This window comes from Homalodisca vitripennis, chromosome 5 (genome assembly GCF_021130785.1).
Source record: "Homalodisca vitripennis isolate AUS2020 chromosome 5, UT_GWSS_2.1, whole genome shotgun sequence".
Taxonomy (NCBI): Eukaryota; Metazoa; Arthropoda; class Insecta; order Hemiptera; family Cicadellidae; genus Homalodisca; species Homalodisca vitripennis.
Genome location: NC_060211.1, coordinates 5,599,403 through 5,619,326, shown reverse-complemented (window position 1 = coordinate 5,619,326; position 19,924 = coordinate 5,599,403). Strand labels below are relative to the sequence as shown.

The window sequence follows — 19,924 nt, the reverse complement described above, 5'->3', positions numbered from 1 at the left end:
TTTCCCATATCGGAAGAGTTAAGAATAATCATATCCACGGTGAGAAACTTTACTGTTTCATAGTACAGTAGAACCTCGGTTAACCGAGCCTCGCTTAACCGAGACTCGGGTTAACCGAGGCCGTCCTCGGACGATTTTTTTTATTTAAAAAGCAAAAGAAACACGCACAAACTACGTACAGTAATGAGCGTTTTGGGTGCTCCTTTTATCGCAATACGCACGCTAGCCTGCAATTGCGTTAAAACTACTGTACAGTAAATTGTTGGCAACTGTTGTGTTTCCTCGGCCAAATATTTTGCGTAGCTTAGCGCTTATCTTTGCCGAATGCATACGGCACTGTCACCCGACACCCGCTCGCCAGAGCAGCTGCAGGTGTTGTAACCCGACACCGCTCGCCGCCGGACCAATGCGAACTGTTTCAATGCCGAGACGCGACTGAGCCACTCGCTCTCCCCACCACCCCGATTTCGACTCCGTAGCTTATTGCGCATCTAGTGGGCTGTCCTGGTGTACAGCTTCAGCTCGGATGTGTTCGTGCATCATCGGTCTGCCCGAAGACGCCATTTCGTCTCAGTGGCAGTCCTTTGTTTACTTTTACAAGTCAAGTGTCTATCACTGTTTTTTTTATTTGTGTGTTTAAGTGCAGTTACCAGTAGGTGTAAATGAGTGCTAAACGCAAACGTGTCGTTGTGTCCTTAGAGACTAAACTAAATGCGATTCGTCCCGTCTGGACAATGGTGAGTCAATAAGAACAGTCGCTAAAGACTTGGGTGTTGGTGAGGTTACCGTCGGAGATTTGGAGGAGGAAGAGGGCTGAGTTAGAAAAATGGGGTGCTCAGAGCTTAAATTCCAATTGCAATTCAGAGAGAAAAACGTTTAAAAAGTGTGAGTATGAAAAAAACTTCCGAGGCTTTATTCTTATGGTTTTCGGAAATGAGAGCAAGGGGAAGTCCAATAAGTGGGCCTATTTTGCAGGCAAAAGCGCTAGATTTCCATAAATCTTTTGGCGATGGCGATGAACCTTTTTACCGCTAGTTCCGGGTGGTTAATGCGATGGAAGAACCGTTATGGAGTGCGGCAACTTAATATATCTGGGGAAAAACTTTCAGGTAATGAAACTGATGTGACAGTTTTTGAAGTAAAAAATAAGAAAATTGATTTTGAGTGAGGGTCTTACATCCGATCAAATATTCAACTGTGATGAGACAGGCCTTAACTTCAGAATGTTGCCCTCAAAAACTTTAGCCAGTCAGCAGGAAACATCAGCTCCTGGGTATAAGAAATCTAAAGATCGAGTTACAGTTTTAGGATGTGCCAATGCTGCAGGAAGTTTGAAACTCAAACCAGTTGTAATAGGCAAGTATAAAAAGCCACGTGCTTTTAAAAATACTAATGTGGACACATTTCCCAGCACATACACAAACCAGAAAAACGCATGGATGGACTCGCGGATTTTTCAAAACAATGGTTTTTTTGAGGAATTCGTTCCAGTCGTTGAAGCTTTCTTGGAGAACAAAAAAACTCCCTCGCAAGGCCTTCTTATTCTTGACAACGCTTCGTCCCATCCAGATGCTGATGAGCTAGTCAGCGATGGCATTAGAGCCTTATTTTTGCCTCCAAACGTTACTGCCCTCATCCAGCCTCTAGACCAGGGAGTTCTAGAAACTTTTAAGCGAAACTACAAAAAGAGGCTGCTTAGAAATCTACTGGAGAAGCTAGAGGACGGGCTGGGTGTCACTGATGCTCTCAAGTTAATCACAATGAAAGATGTTGTCTACTGGGTGTCAGAAGCTTGGGATAACGTTAGGGAGGACACTATAAGAAGGTCATGGCGCAAACTTTTCGGAATTGAAAAGGCAAAGCCGCCAAGAGACAGCTGCTCCTGAAAACCAGCCAAGAGCATGTCCCTCCTGAAAATGAAGAGCTTGTGAATCTTTGTAACCACCTTCCAGTGGCTGAGCCCATCAGTGCAGAGGACATCAGTGAATGGATCAATGGAGATGAGGATCAGGCCCTAACTGATGACGTGATTATCCAGATGCTCAACCAACCAGAAGATGATGACAAGTAAGTTTTTGATTTTTTATTTATGCAAAATTTTAACATAAAAACATAATCCAACATCAATTTTTTAACACAAACTACAGTATATTTGTTACACTTTAGTTAAATGTTTGCCCATTCATCAATCCAAAAACTAATTTCATACCAATTACAACTGCTGCCTTTTGATTGCGTTACGGTTACGTAAAACAAAAGTTTTTTTTAACAGCGATGAACCTGATGGGGCGACTGAGAAAATATCACATACAGAAGGTCTAAGAACGATCGAGGGAGCACTGGCATACATTGAACAACAAGAAACCGCAACAACAAACGATTTAGTTTGGCTGCGACGCTGGCGCAACAGGGCGGCTAGCCTAAGATCCTCTAATCTAAGTCAAAAAACAATAAACTGATTTTCTTTGGGAAAAAAAGATTAGCTTACTTTGTTTATTTTTGTACAATGTACAGTAAATTAATTTTCATTTCTTTGATTTAATTTTGTAAACAGGAATACTGTACTGTAACTAAACTTCTGTACATTGTGTAGCCTATATCATACGTATTCAGTTGTGCAATAAATTGAGTGTTATATTTAAAACAGTGTTTAGTATTGTGAGTGTTACCGTTTCCTCTCACGTTTTATTGCGTACTAATAACATTTCTTGTACTAATAAACTAAACAAACAGTTCAGTTAATAACTTTTGTTCATGTTTTTAGTATATCTTGAGCTATTTTTTAGCCCCGGTAACGGATTTTTAGGTTACGTTCCGTGTTATCCGAGGTTCGCCGTATCCGAGGTACCCTCGGTCCCAATTACCTCGGTTAACCGAGGTTCTACTGTAGTTGCAGTTTAGAACTAATATCAATTTTCTTCCATATAACACGTACATTTCACACTTTTTTTAAACTTGATCAAATTTGTTGGCCATAATACTTTGATAGGCTCTTGGCACTAAGAATCACAATCATCATAAAATATGTATTCTGCCGTTAACTAAAGCTTGTCTGATCAAGCATTCCCTTCTTTATGGGTGTGATAGTGGTTGTCATTTCTGTTTAAAAATATATAACATCAGCTTTGGTGCTTTCACATTAGTTCAACTGGATGAGTATTAACTAATCAGCCAGTCATGAACTCCTTAGACAATCACTACAATCAATTACTCTGATGGATAACAAGAGTTACTTACCCTTCTCATTTTTACATTAGTTCAACTGGATGAGCATTAACTAATCAGCCAGACAATCACTACAATCAATTACTTTGATGGATAACAAGAGTTACTTACCCTTCTCATTTTCACATTAGTTCAACTGGATGAGCATTAACTAATCAGCCAGACAATCACTACAATCAATTACTCTGATGGATAACAAGAGTTACTTACCCTTCTCATTTTCACATTAGTTCAACTGGATGAGCATTAACTAATCAGCCAGACAATCACTACAATCAATTACTTTGATGGATAACAAGAGTTACTTACCCTTCTCATTTTCACATTAGTTCAACTGGATGAGCATTAACTAATCAGCCAGTCATGAACTCCTTAGACAATCACTACAATCAATTACTCTGATGGATAACAAGAGTTACTTACCCTTCTCATTTTCACATTAGTTCAACTGGATGAGCATTAACTAATCAGCCAGTCATGAACTCCTTAGACAATCACTACAATCAATTACTCTGATGGATAGCAAGAGTTACTTACCCTCCTCATTTTCACGAGCGCCGTAGATAGCCAGATGAGTGGAGCTGAGAGCCAACATGGCTGTCTGGTGACGAGGACTGATGCCGGTCAGAGTTGTTAGAGTTCTGCCTGGAAACTGCTCACAGCCACGGGCTGGGAGTTCTAAACTGTAGAGTTGACTGTCTGACCCTGGACAACAAACAAGATATCATATAATATCGAACAACTGTAAGAAACTAATTACACAAATTGAAATTACAATTTAGTTTTATATACAATAAGCAGCATGGCTGGCTAGTATACATCCTAAATTTTTTTAAATATTCAAATTGTAAATAATACAGATTATAATTTTGTATACATTCTATTGAAATAGATTATCTTTATAGATAAATCCATTTCTTAAGTTTGCTCTCATGAAAAGATGTCTTCCTTTTCGAGACTATGTACTATATACACTTCATATCCAAACATAAATAAAATTTGGAGTAATATATGATGCTCTATTTCTTTTAAACATCTAAAAATTTTGAATATTTAGAATTTTAAGAAAACTTCTTTTTGATTGTCTGTATTAAAATGAGTAAAAACTGCATTTGCTAAATTATTTTACCCGCAATCCTAGAATTTCCCATATTCTAAATGTTATTTCTTAAATAACTCTACGTTTTTTTTTCTTTTTTCGAGAAAATACTTGAACAAATAGTGACAGAATGTGTATCTATCTCCTAACTTCAGAATCTGTTAAATATCTCAATTTTCACTTTATTATTTTCAGAGATATTATACTTTATCTCTGATTGTATTTATGGTTATATAAATCATTCAAGCTAGATCATTTTCGAGTTCTTCAAGGAGGCATTCTTTTAGGACTGATTTGGAAATAATAGTACTACTTTCATGTTATGAACAAATACTCACACAAAGTTAACAGATGGCAAGATTCGTAAGTGACCAAGGTGTACCCAATAAGCTGCACCTCATCTTCTGTTTTCCTCTTCAACTGCAGACGAGACTGAGGCATCAAGCCTTCCTCCAAGGGAATCAGATGTAGATAGTGTTCTCCCTACACAATAATGAATGGGATGTCATTAGATGTATTTTTCTTTATTACGTTTGTTGGGTATGAATCAACAATTTTTGGGTAATACATACATAACTGACTATCTACGTGCCTCTGAATACCATGCATTCTACAAATATCACATCAATCCGTGCAATTCTGTAATAAAGTGGTGACTGAATTTACCTTTGGTGTTTTTGTGAATAGTGCAGCTACCACCGAACCTATCAATGATATCAAGTGAGCGCTACTGATAGTCTCATCGTCTGCAAGGAGTGGCTTTTCAGGAGGCGGTTCTTTTCTTCTATCAAGAGCTTGTTGTAGTGGTAAAATATGGCCACTTCGAAACACCACAAAAGGGGTTGATGAGATCTGACCCGTTAGAACACATTCTATTTCTGCATCGAACTGAAACAAAGACATTTTCCAATTTAATAAATTGTATGTTTTAAAGTGAAGACGTCTTATTTTACCAGGCAAGGTTAGTGCTAAGAAGTCCTCTCTAACACTTTTCCTGGTGACCAACGGCTTAAAGACGACTTCCGAATTACCACCAACGGCTGGGGCGGCGGACTGCTTGCAAGGACACGAGCACCCCGAGTGGCGGTCACCCATCCAAGCAGCAGACACGCTCGACGTTGCTTGATCCAGTTGTTGCAAAACCATTGTACCCGCTACACTGCACCATTGGCATTGTTGTTTTAATCAACAAATAAAATAAAGGTTGTTTACTTGTGAAGAAGTTTTTACAAATACACAGCTTAAACCCACTACATGTGGTCTACCGATAGTTTTTGGTTCAGGTGTGAAATTCTAGATAGCATAAAATGTTTTCACTATACACCTCAAATGGTCAAGACACTGAACAAAATCAACCTCAGTGCTGTAACTTAAAAAGCCAATATTTGGATCTAATGTGAGGTACTTCTATTGTGTGACTTGAATTTAACCTTCTGTTCAGTATTGTTTTATCACTGAAATAAGATGTACCAGTAGGTAAACTCTTCATTACACTTGTTACTGTAAGCATCTACTAGCTGGTGGATAGTTTCTTTGCTCAATGATTAAAAGACAATTTAGACTGAGCAATATATGATCCAGCTACCAGGATATATGCTGAGCTTACCAGGCTATCCCACAAAATGTTTGTTTTTTCAGTTGATCCTGTCCTGGACAAGAAAAATAATAATTGGTACTTTCTGATTTGTCGGATGTCACCCATTCAGATAGCACTGTCTCTTCTAATAGTTTTTTTCAGGCTTTCCATTTGAAAAGAACTAGTAGTTGAATGGGCTGACAGTAATGCCTTTGGTTATCGGCAGGTGCTCAGCAGCATCTTCTGTGCTGTCCCGTGCTGATAGCAACAAAAGAAAACCATCTCTCAAAATAGTAAAGATCAATAAAATATAAAAACTCTAGCGAGTTGAATCACGAATGGTTGAGAGAGCAGCGTACGTACACAGCCGCTACATAGTGATGTGGTCAGGACAAATAAGCAGCAAGAAGATGTTGTGTTTACCCAAAACAAGAGTATTTTTAGTTTTTTAACTTTATACAATACTTGTTATTTTGATGAAGTGTTGAGCAAATAACAATTGAAAAACAGTCATTTGATGCGTGAAATTATCAACAATATTTATTCCTCAACATTTTAAAAGTACATCTAGGTATTTTTGGCTATTTACGACTTTTGCACTGCTATTGTCTTTTTTAGTTCTTTAATTGCTTTTTAATGTATTTTTTTTCATTTTTTAATGTAGATAAATGTTAGAGTAGACCTTTTTATTGTTTTAATATATTCTAAAGTATTGTATAAGGATTGATAACATTTCATTATTAAGTGGTGTTGTTACTTTAAAGAGTTAAACAATCAATTCAACTAGAGGACTTAGAAGAAATAACAACCTATGTCATTTGCTAAATGCTTTTTATTGTATATATTAATTTATTTTATTGTATCTTTACGCAATACTGTAATCTATGTACATGTAAATAAAGGTGATTTGACTTTGATATAAATTTACACAATAATTGCTTACCAAAGAAGAAATCTAGACATCTCTAATCAATAAAACTATTACTCAAGATTGTTTAACTCTTTAAAGTAAACATACTTTAAAAAGAACACAAACTATTCTAATTACTAATACCAAGCTTTTCTGTACGAATAATAGTCAGATCTGTAATTTCAAATTCACTTAGTAATAAATTGATCAAAACTAAACCAAGTCTGACTAGGTAGCAGCTGCTGGCAACAACCTGATGACTGCAAACACAGCAAATTCCACACTACTGCTGGCTGACTATCTGCTTACAATTGACTGGACTACCTTGGTATTAGATTATAACACTCTAACTCCCGACAATTAATCACAACATTGGAAATCAGACAAATTTGGTTTTATGGAATCAAATCCTGTTATTGACACTTGATATTGACATTACCTTCCATTTCAAAAAAGAGGAGTCGGACAAACCTCTAAATAAAAAAACTGATAAATCCTGATATTGACACTACCCTACCGTTTTAACAAAGAGGAGTCAGACAAACCTCTAAATAAAAAAACTGATAAATCTTGTTATTGACACCTGATATTGGACACCACACTTCTGTTTTAACAAAGAGTCAGACGCTGATTGTTTTTAAAAACTGATTTTTACACCTGGATCTCACGATCATTGACACAAAGAAGCAGCCAAACTTTTAATAACTGATTATTTTTGCACCTGGACTTTTACATCTGAACTTCGAGAAAAAATTTTCAAAAAATTAAACTTAATTATACCTCATAATAATTGCTATTATGAACAATTTTTCAGTAGGAGATATAGTCTTTACAAAACTGAAGGGCTATCGCCACTGGCCAGCTACTATAACAGAAATAGTTAACACTGAAAACAAGCCATTTAAGTATGTTGTTACTTTTTTTGGAGACAATAAAACTGCATCAGTAAAAGAATCCTACTCTGACAATTTGGACAATTATGGAACACACTTAACAGACAATCTCAAAAATAAAAACAAAATTTCTTTAAGGTAAGCTGCAAAAGTACAGGGTGATTACCGAGAAACGCATGTTTTTCAAATAATGAGTACTCAGGCAATTCAAAGCAAAAAATGTATTTATGAGTGGAAAAACAGTGTACACAATATGCAATTTCAGAACTATGAAATTACTTACAATTTAGCATTTAAAAATTACATCTCTAAGGTGGCCACATTCTGCTTGGATACAGTGTTGAATGCATTCTTTAAAACTTGCTACGGATTTTGCTAACATATCTCTAGGAATGGCGTTGATTTCCTGGCAAATAGCTTCTTTAAGTTCCTCTATTGTTCATGGCTTGTTTATGTAAATTCTAGATTTCAAAAATACCTACAGAAAGAAATCTGGAATTGTAAGATTCGGTGAGCGAGAAGGCCAAGTGACATCACCAAAACGTGAGATCACTCTTGTAGGGAATGTTCGCCGAAGGAATTCCATACTAATGCGAGCCGTATGGGCTGTTGCCCCATCTTGTTGGAACCAAACATTACGTATCTCTATACGTTGACGGCGCGGTTCTGGCAAGAGATATTCTTCCAACATTTCCAGGTACCGTTGTGCATTCACTGTCACTGCTCTGCCATCGTTGTCTTAAAAAAAAATAAGGACCAATGATCCCCTTTTCACTAACCGCACACCACACAGTCACACGTAAGCTATGAAAAGGTCTCTCAGCTACGTTTTGAGGATTTTCTGCACACCAAAATCATAAATTCTGTTTATTGACTGCTCCGTCCAAGTGGAAATGCGCTTCATCAGTCATAAGGATAACTGCTTCGTAATTTTCTTCCAAAATTTCACTCATTGTGTTACAAAAATTTACACATTGTCTCTTATCTGTTATCTTGACTCAATTGATGACATACTGCCAGCTTGAAAGATGAAATTTAAGATGTGTGACCAAAATCTTCCTCACTGTGGATGGGCGAAGTTCGAGAGCAGACGCCCGCTTCCGAATTGAGCGGCTAGGACTCTGAACTGTTGCAAGGCGCACTCTTTCAACTGTCTCAGGGGTACTAACTGTCATTGCCGGTCCAGGAGGTTTCTTCTTAAGCAAAGATCCAGTTGTGTTAACATTGTGTATCCAACGCAATATCGTGTTACGATCAGGGATAGCACCATGCCGTGCAATGTTAAAATGTGCACGAAAGTCTCGCTGAGTCTGAGTGACTGATTCACCATTTGCGTAAAACCGTCGCATGACAAACGTACAATGCTCAAAGTTCCACATTTCGGCTACAACTAAAATTGCACACTCCCCCCTCCACAGCGCAACAACTTCCGGCCGTCGCCGACCGATATTCCTTGTATGTTACGCAAGTCAAAAACATGCGTTTCCCGGTAATCACCCTGTATTTAAATCAGTTGGATCTCCCCCAAATATTGAAATCCCCTCTCACAATACTAATGAAGATTTAAACCCGACCTCAGACGACTGCTTAAACTCAATGGATGAAGATGCAGACAACATAACTTCCTCAGACAGTGAAATTAATACAAGCAAGGAAAAAATCCCCCGCAACAAAGTACTATTGAAGATGTACAAGCCAAAATTCAAAACTTAAATGATGCTGACCTTTAGACATCTCTTAACTTAGAAGCGGAGGTAGGACATGCTCTACTAATCGAAAATAGTAATCTAAAACAAGAATTGCACAACCAAGTTCTTACAAACTCAGAGCTAGTCAAACACATCACCAAGTTAACTGAGCATGGAAGGACTGAACTTGAGATAAAATTTGAAGAGCTTGAATGTGAAAATGAAGTTTTAATCAACGGAAACATGACCTTAAAGGAAGCCCTAAATGAAGCTGAGCACCAACTCACTAAAGAGAAAGAACTTCAGTCTCAACTTGCTCTTACTTTCGAAGAACAGGACAAAGAAAAAGAGCAAATAATTTGCAATTATGAAAAAGAGATAAAAAAAATCTGAAAGAAATCATAAATAAAATGAAAAGCAGTCAGCGCCATGATGAAAATAATCGTTTGCATGTCTCAAAACAACACTATAGCAACACAGACCAACTCTACAGAAACCCAACAAAATTCTTCTTCAAACCTCCTTCTTGAAATAGCTAAAATTAAAATCTGTCAAGACAAAATGGAGCATGTATTGTCAGTAGTTCAAGATCACTTAGAAACTAAACTCTCACAATCAGTGAAATATAAAAATCCTATAACAAATAAATCAAACAATAAGCACCCTTCAGCCACAAAAAACGCCTGAATCTCAAAAAAAGATATCTATATTAAACACTGACTGCAAAAAAAGTCAAATAAAACAAAAAAACATCTACAGTGTCTCGCTTCAAGTTCAAAAGAAAAAAGAAGCTACTATGACTTATATTTCCTACTCTACAGGAAAAGAAGAATCACCACTTAAAGAAATAGCTACAGTGAAAATTAGCCAGCCGCTTAAAACTTGTAGACTCCCACCAGAACATGCTAGGATATAAGGGAAACAGAAACAATAGGAGATTTTTTCGATAACAATATTGAACACTGTAAAAACATACCCTACCTTTCAGTAATCGAGTTACCCATACAAACACCAACTCAAAACTCCCAAACAAACAATAGTTTTTTAGCCCCTCTCCACAGAAAAATGAACACATACAGAAATGGAAAGATAAAAAAAATCCATTGACACTATTTCACCAAAACACAGAAGGATGGCCAAAAAGATTGAGATACTTAATGCACAGTTAGACATACTAACCTTATTTAGTAGTTCTCACAGAACATGGACAAATAAAGGACACTCTTAACAACACCAGGCTCATTGGCTACACCTTGAAAGCATCTTTCTGCTGTGAACTCATACAAAGGGAGGTGTCGCAATCTACACAATAAATTCATTAACAGCTAAAACTGAAACAGTTGACTTAAAAGAGCTTTGCATTGAAATGACCTGTGAAGTGGCCGCATTAAAAATTACCTTTATAAAAAATCAATACTTTTTGTAATAGGAATTTTTAGAACACAAGGAAATCTAGAGGCAGGACTAGAAGTAATCAATGATGTCCTTGAAAGAATCTACGCTGAAAAATACTCCACTATACTCATTGGGGATATAAACATAGACTGCCTTGCTAGAAGGAACGACTACCTCCAGCTGAGAGACACACTTAGTGGCCATAACATGTATAGAGTCGATTTCCCACCAACCAGAATAACACCGTCTCAAAAATCAATAGACTATGTCTGCACCAACCTGTTGCCAGGTGAACTGAATATTGAAGTTCTAGACACATGCATATCCGACCACACAGGTCAGATGTGCAGGATTGCTAGAGACACAGACCGACCTACAACACTGACAACAACAAAACGACACATTAATTATAGAAACCTACTTAAATTAAAACAGCTATTGAAACAAGAAGACTGGACTAAAGTACACTGTACAGTAGACACAAATAATGACTATGCTAAATTTTATACCCTGATTCAGCAAGCATTAAATCAAACATGTCCCCTAATAAAGACAAGGCATAAAAGAAAAACTAACAATGCTATTACTAACCCCACTGCAATAGAACTAAAAATCAGTTTCAAAGAGCCTAAAACACATACCTCGCAAGTGGAATGGAAGAACACAAAAGAATAGCATCAAATTTAAAAAAGAATATAATTTGCAACTACGACAAATAAGAAAACAAATAAATACATCTAAAATTGCAGAATCCAGTAATAAATCAAAAACTATCTGGAATATAATAAACTCTGAAAGAAAACCCAAAGAAGAGACAAACCATCTAACTAGACTTGAAGTTCAAGGGCAGGAAAAAACAAACCCATTAGAGATAGCAGACAATTTAAATCAATATTTCGCCACTGTTGCAGAAGAAACAATAAAAAGCAATGGAAATGTTAAAAGACAACTAACTTTACCAGTTCTTAACACAGTTCCACCAAATCTTGTATTAACACCAACTTGTACACAAGAAATGTCTAAAATCATTAAATCACTGCAACCTAAACTTCAGCGGGGTATGACGATATATCCTTTAAACTATTAAAGTTTTGTGAGGATGAACTGATAAATCACCTTATAGACATTACAAATAAGTCTTTCAGTTCAGGAACCTTTCCCTCAGCACTCAAAATAGCTAAAGTTTATCCCAAATTCAAAAAAGGCTCCACAAACCAAGCAGCCAACTACCGTCCCATTTTGCTAATACCTACTTTTTCTAAAATAATTGAAAAAATAGTTTTAATCAGACTGTTTGAACACCTCTCACTTAATACACTGCTGACACACAATCAACATGGTTTCTTGGCTGGAAAATCAACGAGCACAGCACTGATAAGTCTAGTAGATTTTCTTCTAGATCAACTAGAAGAAGGAAATACATCACTGCTGTACTCTTAGACTACAGTAAAGCTTTTGACTGCCTGGATCATGACTACATATTAAAGAAATTAGCCACCCTAGGAATACAAGGGAATGCAAAAGCCTGGTTCTCCAGTTACCTAACCAACTGGAGCCAACTGGTTTACATATTTAGTAGATGGCAAAATAGAAACGGTAGCTCTAAACCAAAGCCAATTACTCGAGAAGTCCCTCAAGGATCGGTCTTATTAGGACCTGTCCTTTTTATACATTTCACAAATGACTTCCCCAGGTACATGCAAGACTACAGTGAAACGCTAATGTATGATGATGACTCAGTATTGCTGCTTGGTAGACCAAGAGCTGACCAACTTGAAGTAGACAGTTTTGTTGCCCTAAACATGGCAATACAATACTGTCACAACATGACCTTGTTTTCAACAAAAGTAAAACCAAACAGCTAATAACAAAGCGAGCAGTAAGCAAAGCAAGAAAACCGGAAGACTACCTGAACTGGAAGAAGTCACAACCACAGAATACCTTGGTATAACTCTTGATGACAAACTCTCATGGACGGCTCATATAGACACTCTCTACAATAAATTAAGTACAGGACTGTTTGTTATAAGAAGAATGAAAAATGTAAGTGATATGACAACCATAAAAACAGCTTACCATGCTTTATTTGAACCAAATCTCAGATATGGGATCGCAGTACGGGGCAGCACTACAGCAGGGAACATGCTGCGCATTCTTATCCTCCAAAAACGGGCCATTAGAATCCTGTATAATCTACAATTCAGAGAATCCTGTAGAGCAGCCTTCCAAGAACTGAGGATTCTTACAGTGATCAACTTGTACATCCTGGAGGCAACAACCCACGTCCACATCAAGGAACCGGAATCCGCTAGAAGTGGATCACAATTTCACCAGTACAACACCAGACATGCCAACAACTACTGCCTACCTGTGCACAAACTCAGCTCCACTGAAAAGAAGACAAGCTACATCGGTGCAAAGATGTGGAATGCCCTGCCAGACGCGCTGAAGGAAATTGACAAGCAGCTCTTAAGAAGAGACCTGAAGAACTGGCTACAAGATCGACCCTTTTATACTTTAAATGAATTTTTTGACTGTTGCAATTCTTGACGTCTTAACTTTTAAAGATCTTTTAAGATGTCTTATTAATGTGACACTATACTTATCTTGATGGTAATGTAATAAAGATATTTTGACTTTGACTCCAGTGGTGATTTTTTTACAAAGGCTATTAATGTGGCTAGTCCATCTGAGGTCAGTATCAAGAGACAGACCTAATAATTTTGTTTCTTCTTCGGAGGTGATGTTTGGTAAATCTAAAACAGGTTCTGCTAGTCTACTGAAGTTTAAATGCATTGTCTTGGATGCATTTAATGCTAGGTCATTTTGGCTGCCGTAGTTAATTACTTTGTCAAGTGTGGATAATGAGTCTTCATAACGGTCTTGTGCTTTGTTGTTTCTCAGAGGGAGAGTAGTGTCGTCAGCATACATGATACATTTTGTGTTTCTATTTGCTTCGATGATGTCTGGCAGGTCATTAGCAAACAAAAGGTACAGTACTGGCCCCAGGACTGAGCCTTGAGGTACTCCGATTTTCATGGGCTGTGGCTCAGACATATATGCAGTCTTTGTGCCTTTTGTGATATCTTGGACTTCTACAATCTGTGTACGCCCTTCAAGGTAACTGGCAAACCACCCACTTTATTTACCTGTTATACCCATGGCAGCTAGTCCTTTCACTATAATACAATGTCCCAGGCAATTAAAAGCCTTACTGTAGTCTATAAGAATTGCTGAGACATGTTTGTGGCAATCTAACTTATCGATGATGAATTCGACAATACAAGTAAGTGCGCTATTAGTAGATTTACCTTTCAAGAATCCGTGTTGGTTTTCACTCAGGAGTTGTCATTGGTTAATAATTGAGTCAGGACAATCTTTTCAATAATTTTAGAAAATGGAGAAATTAATGAAATTGGTCTATAGTTTTTTATTTCAGTGCGTGAGCCTTTGTATGTAAAGGGTAAATGTTGGCGATTTTTAGTGAGGCTGGAAACTGGCTGAGTGCAAAAGACTTGTTGACGATGCCAGCAATACGAGATGCGACTTACAGAGCGCAATGCTTTACTACTTTTACTGGTATCTCATCAATTCCACAGGAGAGCTTAGGTTTTAAGGAAGCTATTGCATCTTGAATATCTTTCTGAGTGACATGTTTAAATCTAAAAGGACCGGAATAGTTGAATGTAACTTGTTGCTGAAAATTAGGTAAAGTGGGTTTAGGTTTCTGTTTTAGGGTTTCTTCAGCTACTTCAGAAAAGAATTTATTGAGATGATTAGCTATAAACTCAGGATCACTTACAGTTTTTCCATTTAAATGGATTTCAAGTGAATTTGCCTCTGATGATTGTTTGCTGTGTCTCTCTGAATTAATAACTTACCACAACGCTTTAGATTTGTTTTGAGCTAGTGTTATTTGGTGTGCAGTGACATTGCGCTTGACTGTTCTTAGTCTCAAATCATAAATTTTCTTTTTCAAGGTCATATTTTCCTTATCAATTTGTGTACCACTCATTTGGTATATGTGTAGGGCTGTTAAGTATTCATTTTTGTACTCAACAGAAAGATGATCACAGAGTGGTCTGAGTTTTTTCTAGTTTTCGATCTTGATTTTTTAATGGGGCACGTGTAGTCTAGAGCTCTTCTTACAGTTCCATAAAAGAGATTATACGCTTTATCTATATCTTGTTCTGAGTGAATTTCTTCCCAGTTTTCTTCGTGAAGGACAGCTTTTAAGCCGTCTAAATTTTACTTGCAGAAGTTTCTTCTGTGAGTTTGAGTTTGTGTTGGATTTATACTTAAATTAAAATTAATTATACAGATTTACCCAGTATGGTCAGACATCTCCGCTTCAAAAACCGTGAAATCAATGTGATTTCTTGGATATTAGTGCTTATCATGTCAATAGACGTAGCTATAGATGTTGTGATGCGGGTTGCTGGAAGTGGGAGTCATAATATTTCGTGTGGATAATTCTTCATCAAGTTTTCTATTCTCTCTTGTGTCTATAAGCCTATCTATATTCATATCTCCCATTATGACTATTGATTTATCTTGAATTTGAGTTGTTTTGAGAATGTTACCAATGATTTGAACAGCTGCCTCAACTGAACCACTGGGTGGACGGTACACACCTAAAATGTTTATGACTCTATTTCTCTTTTCTTTTATTTGCACCATAGCAGCGTCACACACAAATTGTGAGATGTTTATAGCATTTGCACTGATGTTAGCTGAGTGTTTAGTGTATATAGCAACACCTCCGAGTTTATGACCTTCTCTGCTATAGTCAGTCACAAGAGTGTATCCAAGAATCCTTGTATTTCTAAGGGTTTCACAGTTCAATCCATGTTCTATAAGTATTAATATGGATGGCAAGGTTGTATTTAGAAAGTGATTTAGTCTGTCTAATTTCTTTGCTAATCCACCTATGTTCTGATGCATCACAGTGAGTTTTGAGTTGGAGCATAATTGGTTGACTGATAAAGATTTTTGAAAGCCTTGAAAATTCAGTGTTTTTTTTAGTTTGGAATTTATGAATATCTTGGGATTGTACATTTTTTGCTTGTTTTCTTTCCTCAGGCGAAGTCCTAAAAAATTGTCCATGTGTCTTGATTTGCTGTTTTTTTTCTTCACTTAAGTACGTCGGTTTTTTGTGTGGATGGCTGTCAAAGGGAAACCTAGATGCTGTTTCTACCTAAGCTTGTTATTATGATTTAGTAGTTAATCTATACGTTCTTTAAATGCTTGATATTAGTTTACACGTCTTAAGTTCCTTGAGTTACAGTTTGTTTCTTATTATGATCTTAGTTTCTTGAGTACAATAGTTTTCTTGAAGTTTTATGGTGAAATTGACTTACAATAGCTCCAGGTAAATTTCTGCACAGATGTCAGAATCTAACTATTTATGCAATAATTAATTTATGTATACCAGCATACATTTTATTTATTCGGAAGTAAGAAAATGACTTTTTTATTCATAAATGTCAATTAATTGAAATCAGATTAACGGTCAGTAGAGTAAACAAAGTGCAGAACACTACAGATAACCTTCTAAGCAGAAGACAGTAAATGAGCTGATTTGACCTAGACAGATCATTATACAACCAATGGCAAAAGGAATTAGTCGTCAATAGTAATAAAATCAAACAGTAGTTGTCAATCCAGTTAAAACATGCTCTCTGCACATGAATATCAGACAAGCACAACTGATAGCACAGGAAACGAGTTCATCAGAGTACTATAATTAAAGAATAGTTCAAGTGTTTTGTGCTTTTCAAATTCACTTTAATTCCCTATTTTTGTCAGAGTTAATAAAAAGTGTATTACAGTATATTATTATACTAATAAAGTGTTCAAAGAATAATTCATTGTGATTAAATAAGTGTCATAAATCATACATGTGGCAGTTTTGGTACAGGTAAAAATTTGTGCTTTAGCTTGGAAATATGTTTTAAGTTTCGTTACTTAGATATAAGTTTAATATTGATTCAGTAATAAATTATTATGACTTAATTTATAAATCCTTAATTTATGACTTAATTTATAGAATAAGATATAAATGTAAGGGCCATAAGTTGTTCATTTCAATGCAAAGGGTTTAATGTATTGTCTCCTGTTTCAAGTATATATTATTCTCCAGAACTTACAAAATAACAACTTATTTTAGGAAGACTACCAACAAAAACTATAAAGCAAATAATAAATAAATAGGCTGCCTAGACATAAATGGTGTTCTAACATCTTCTGTAGAAATATCATTGTAGGTACTACAAAATAGTTTAGTAATCTTTGTTTTAAGTCTTCATAGTTAAAGTATAAGTTATTCATCTATTTTACCTTGTATTTTTTGAGATTGTTGAGTTGAACACAGCTCTCCTCCCAGGTGGATATTTTGTTATAATTGAAGACTCCAATATACTTCTGACTGCCAGAATCATAAACAACTGGGGCCGATAATTTGTCTCTGCTGCTCCAACAGCTGACTTGTTTTTGGTCAGATAGCTGGAAAATATGAACAAAAAAATTAATGGTTTGCTTCAGTACCAGTTCTAAAACACTTTTGATATAAGAATCCTTTAAGCATTATATTATTGTATAAGAGCATTCAGAATACAATTGTTAGTTATAAGGTTTCAATGATCTTTTAAGAGATTTTCCCATATACAGTATGGATCACTAAGCGAGATCCTTTCATATTTTGCTTTAGTTGTACATTCAAGGAATTCATAAAATATACATAGTATATGAACCATGTATTTAGTAATGTTATGGTATAATACATCATATATAAACATGCACGCGCACACACATAAATTTATACTTCAAGTACATGTTTAATCTCATAACTAAGAATCATTATATTATAAACAATAAAATACAAAACAAAGAAAGCTGTTTTTAATTACATGTATATAACAGTTTTTCCTTTCAGTTGCACTTGCGAGTGCAAAAAACACTGTTTTCATTGCTACATTTTATACAAATAGTACATAGCCTAGACAGTTTTATATTCATCATAAAATATATGTTTTATATATAATAAGAACTTAACTACATTAATTAGAAATGCCAATAACGTAATTCAGTTTGACATTTTGGTTTCAGAAATTCAGATAATTATGAACATCAATGATTGTGGCGGTGGCCGTATTTGTTGTATTTCGTTATACTATACAGCCAAATACAATTTTGAAAGAGGAGACTTTAATAAGTGGCCTACACTCGTTACCCGATTGCTATTAACGAACAATTCGATACCTATATAGGATAATATTATCCATTCGTACATTAACAATTTTAAATACACAAATTGTACAATAACATTACAAAACAACAAAACCAAATATGGCCTAGACTTAAATATCAAAGAAACCCTACATTATTTATAACTTCCCCAGCTTGATATCAATAAGTAACTGCCTTTATAAAATGGAGGAAAGAATTATCCCTGTGTGTTACTAGGAGCTAAACCCACATGTTGAAGCTACTTATTTATTTATTATTATTTCAACGGCACTTAAACAAATCTCTTGACTTGTGAGAAATATATTTTCCATATATACATATTTTTCTCATATTCATCGCCATTTTCAAAGTCTCAAAATATTAGTTACTTCTTGTTGTTTATGGTTTACATTAGAACTACTATACAACTAATAAGTTGCAATCATATGATAAGTTAAATAAATTGTAATATCAAATTATCATTTGGATAAAAACAACCGAACCATTCGATAATAGAAATTGAATAACGAGTGTAGGCCGTTTATTAAAGTCTACCCTTTTGAAATTCGGTTCAAAGAATAAATATTTGCTGGAATCTAATACAGCGATCATAGTTTGGGTAAAATTACAGGTAAATTTGTGTATCTTACTTGTATCTTTCTAGTGTAAAATATTTACATATTCGGATCGTTAGAAACCATCTAATAGTATAAAACAGATTATAGCCTAATAAAAATAGGATAGGGCCTACTAACCTTGTATCTCATAACCATGTTCTTACTTAAAGTTAAAATAACACAACCATTTACAGATTCATCTGTAACTCCTAGAAAGTCCTTTTGATCAGTCAAAGGACACAACTGATAACAAGCACTAAACTTAGCCATATTAATACTTAAAATTATATTTGACTTCACTGCGCACTGGAACTGAAGCAAAACGTGTCAATACAAAATAGTCTAATGAATAAGGCGTATGTGCACAACACAGCTTTCATGCAGATTAATTAGTTTACTTTGTTCTCTTAGCATCGTTTTGTGAAATTTACAAAACTTCCCAATTTAAATAACTATTTACAAACTGACTACTGATGCGGTAACGTAACAACACTATGGCGAACGTAAACTAATATCCGTCCTAACCTTAAAATGAAAACAAACCCACATGATCCAACAAAAAATAATGAATGTGAATGAATATCGGTTTTTGTTAGCAAAAAAATACCAGGTTTCAGAATATCCAATGCAGACTCAATTTTATGTCTTTTACTTTCCAGAGAGTAATTTTGTATCCATATGGGGATAGTGTGGCAGAAATTATGTTACGTAAAGCTACTTCTGTTGTTTAACATAACTCGTATTTAACAGTTTTCTATAATTTATTTATTTCAACGGTACAACACGAATTTTACAAATATTACTAATAGATGGAAAAAAATCAATAAATCATGCAAATCACTTATATATATACAGGGTGATTCGGTTAGTGTTACCGGCACTTTCTGAGCTGATTGTACTATAAAAAATAAAGAAAAAAAGTTCATATAAACATGGGTCCGGAAATGCTTCCTTACTGGGTTATGGCCAATTGAAGATTTCAACCAAAAATTGTGTGCAGGAGGTCAAATGATGATTTGCCGCGTGTTTATGAAGAGATATTTATAGGCGAATGCAACTTTTTTCTAACGGATTTTTAGATGAGAAATTGAATAAAGTTCATCTCATAGCTGTATCTCAATTTAGTTTTTTTTGTTATATTACAAAAAACTGAAATAAAATAATTTTTAAAAAACACTTTTTTAAGGTTTAAAAACGGACAATTATTTTGTTAAATAGGCATTGAAGACCCACATTTTTTACAAAGAAACTTGCACAAAATTTAATTCTGAATAAAATTATGTGCCACACGGCT

The 19,924-nt window shown here is 35.5% G+C and overlaps 1 protein-coding gene across 1 annotated transcript in view; it reads right to left on the bottom strand.

Annotated features, from left to right (window-relative positions):
* LOC124361739 overlaps positions 1-19,179 on the bottom strand; it is a 28,456-nt gene extending 9,277 nt beyond the window's left edge. The window contains exons 1-5 of the mRNA XM_046815696.1: positions 18,769-19,179; positions 17,126-17,290; positions 4,991-5,212; positions 4,663-4,807; positions 3,763-3,930 (exon numbers count right to left, since the gene is read on the bottom strand). Coding sequence (XP_046671652.1) covers positions 3,763-3,930; positions 4,663-4,807; positions 4,991-5,212; positions 17,126-17,290; positions 18,769-18,900 — 832 coding nt within the window. The 5' untranslated portion in view covers positions 18,901-19,179. The remainder of the gene's footprint in view (positions 1-3,762; positions 3,931-4,662; positions 4,808-4,990; positions 5,213-17,125; positions 17,291-18,768) is intronic.
* Positions 19,180-19,924: the final 745 nt, after the last annotated feature.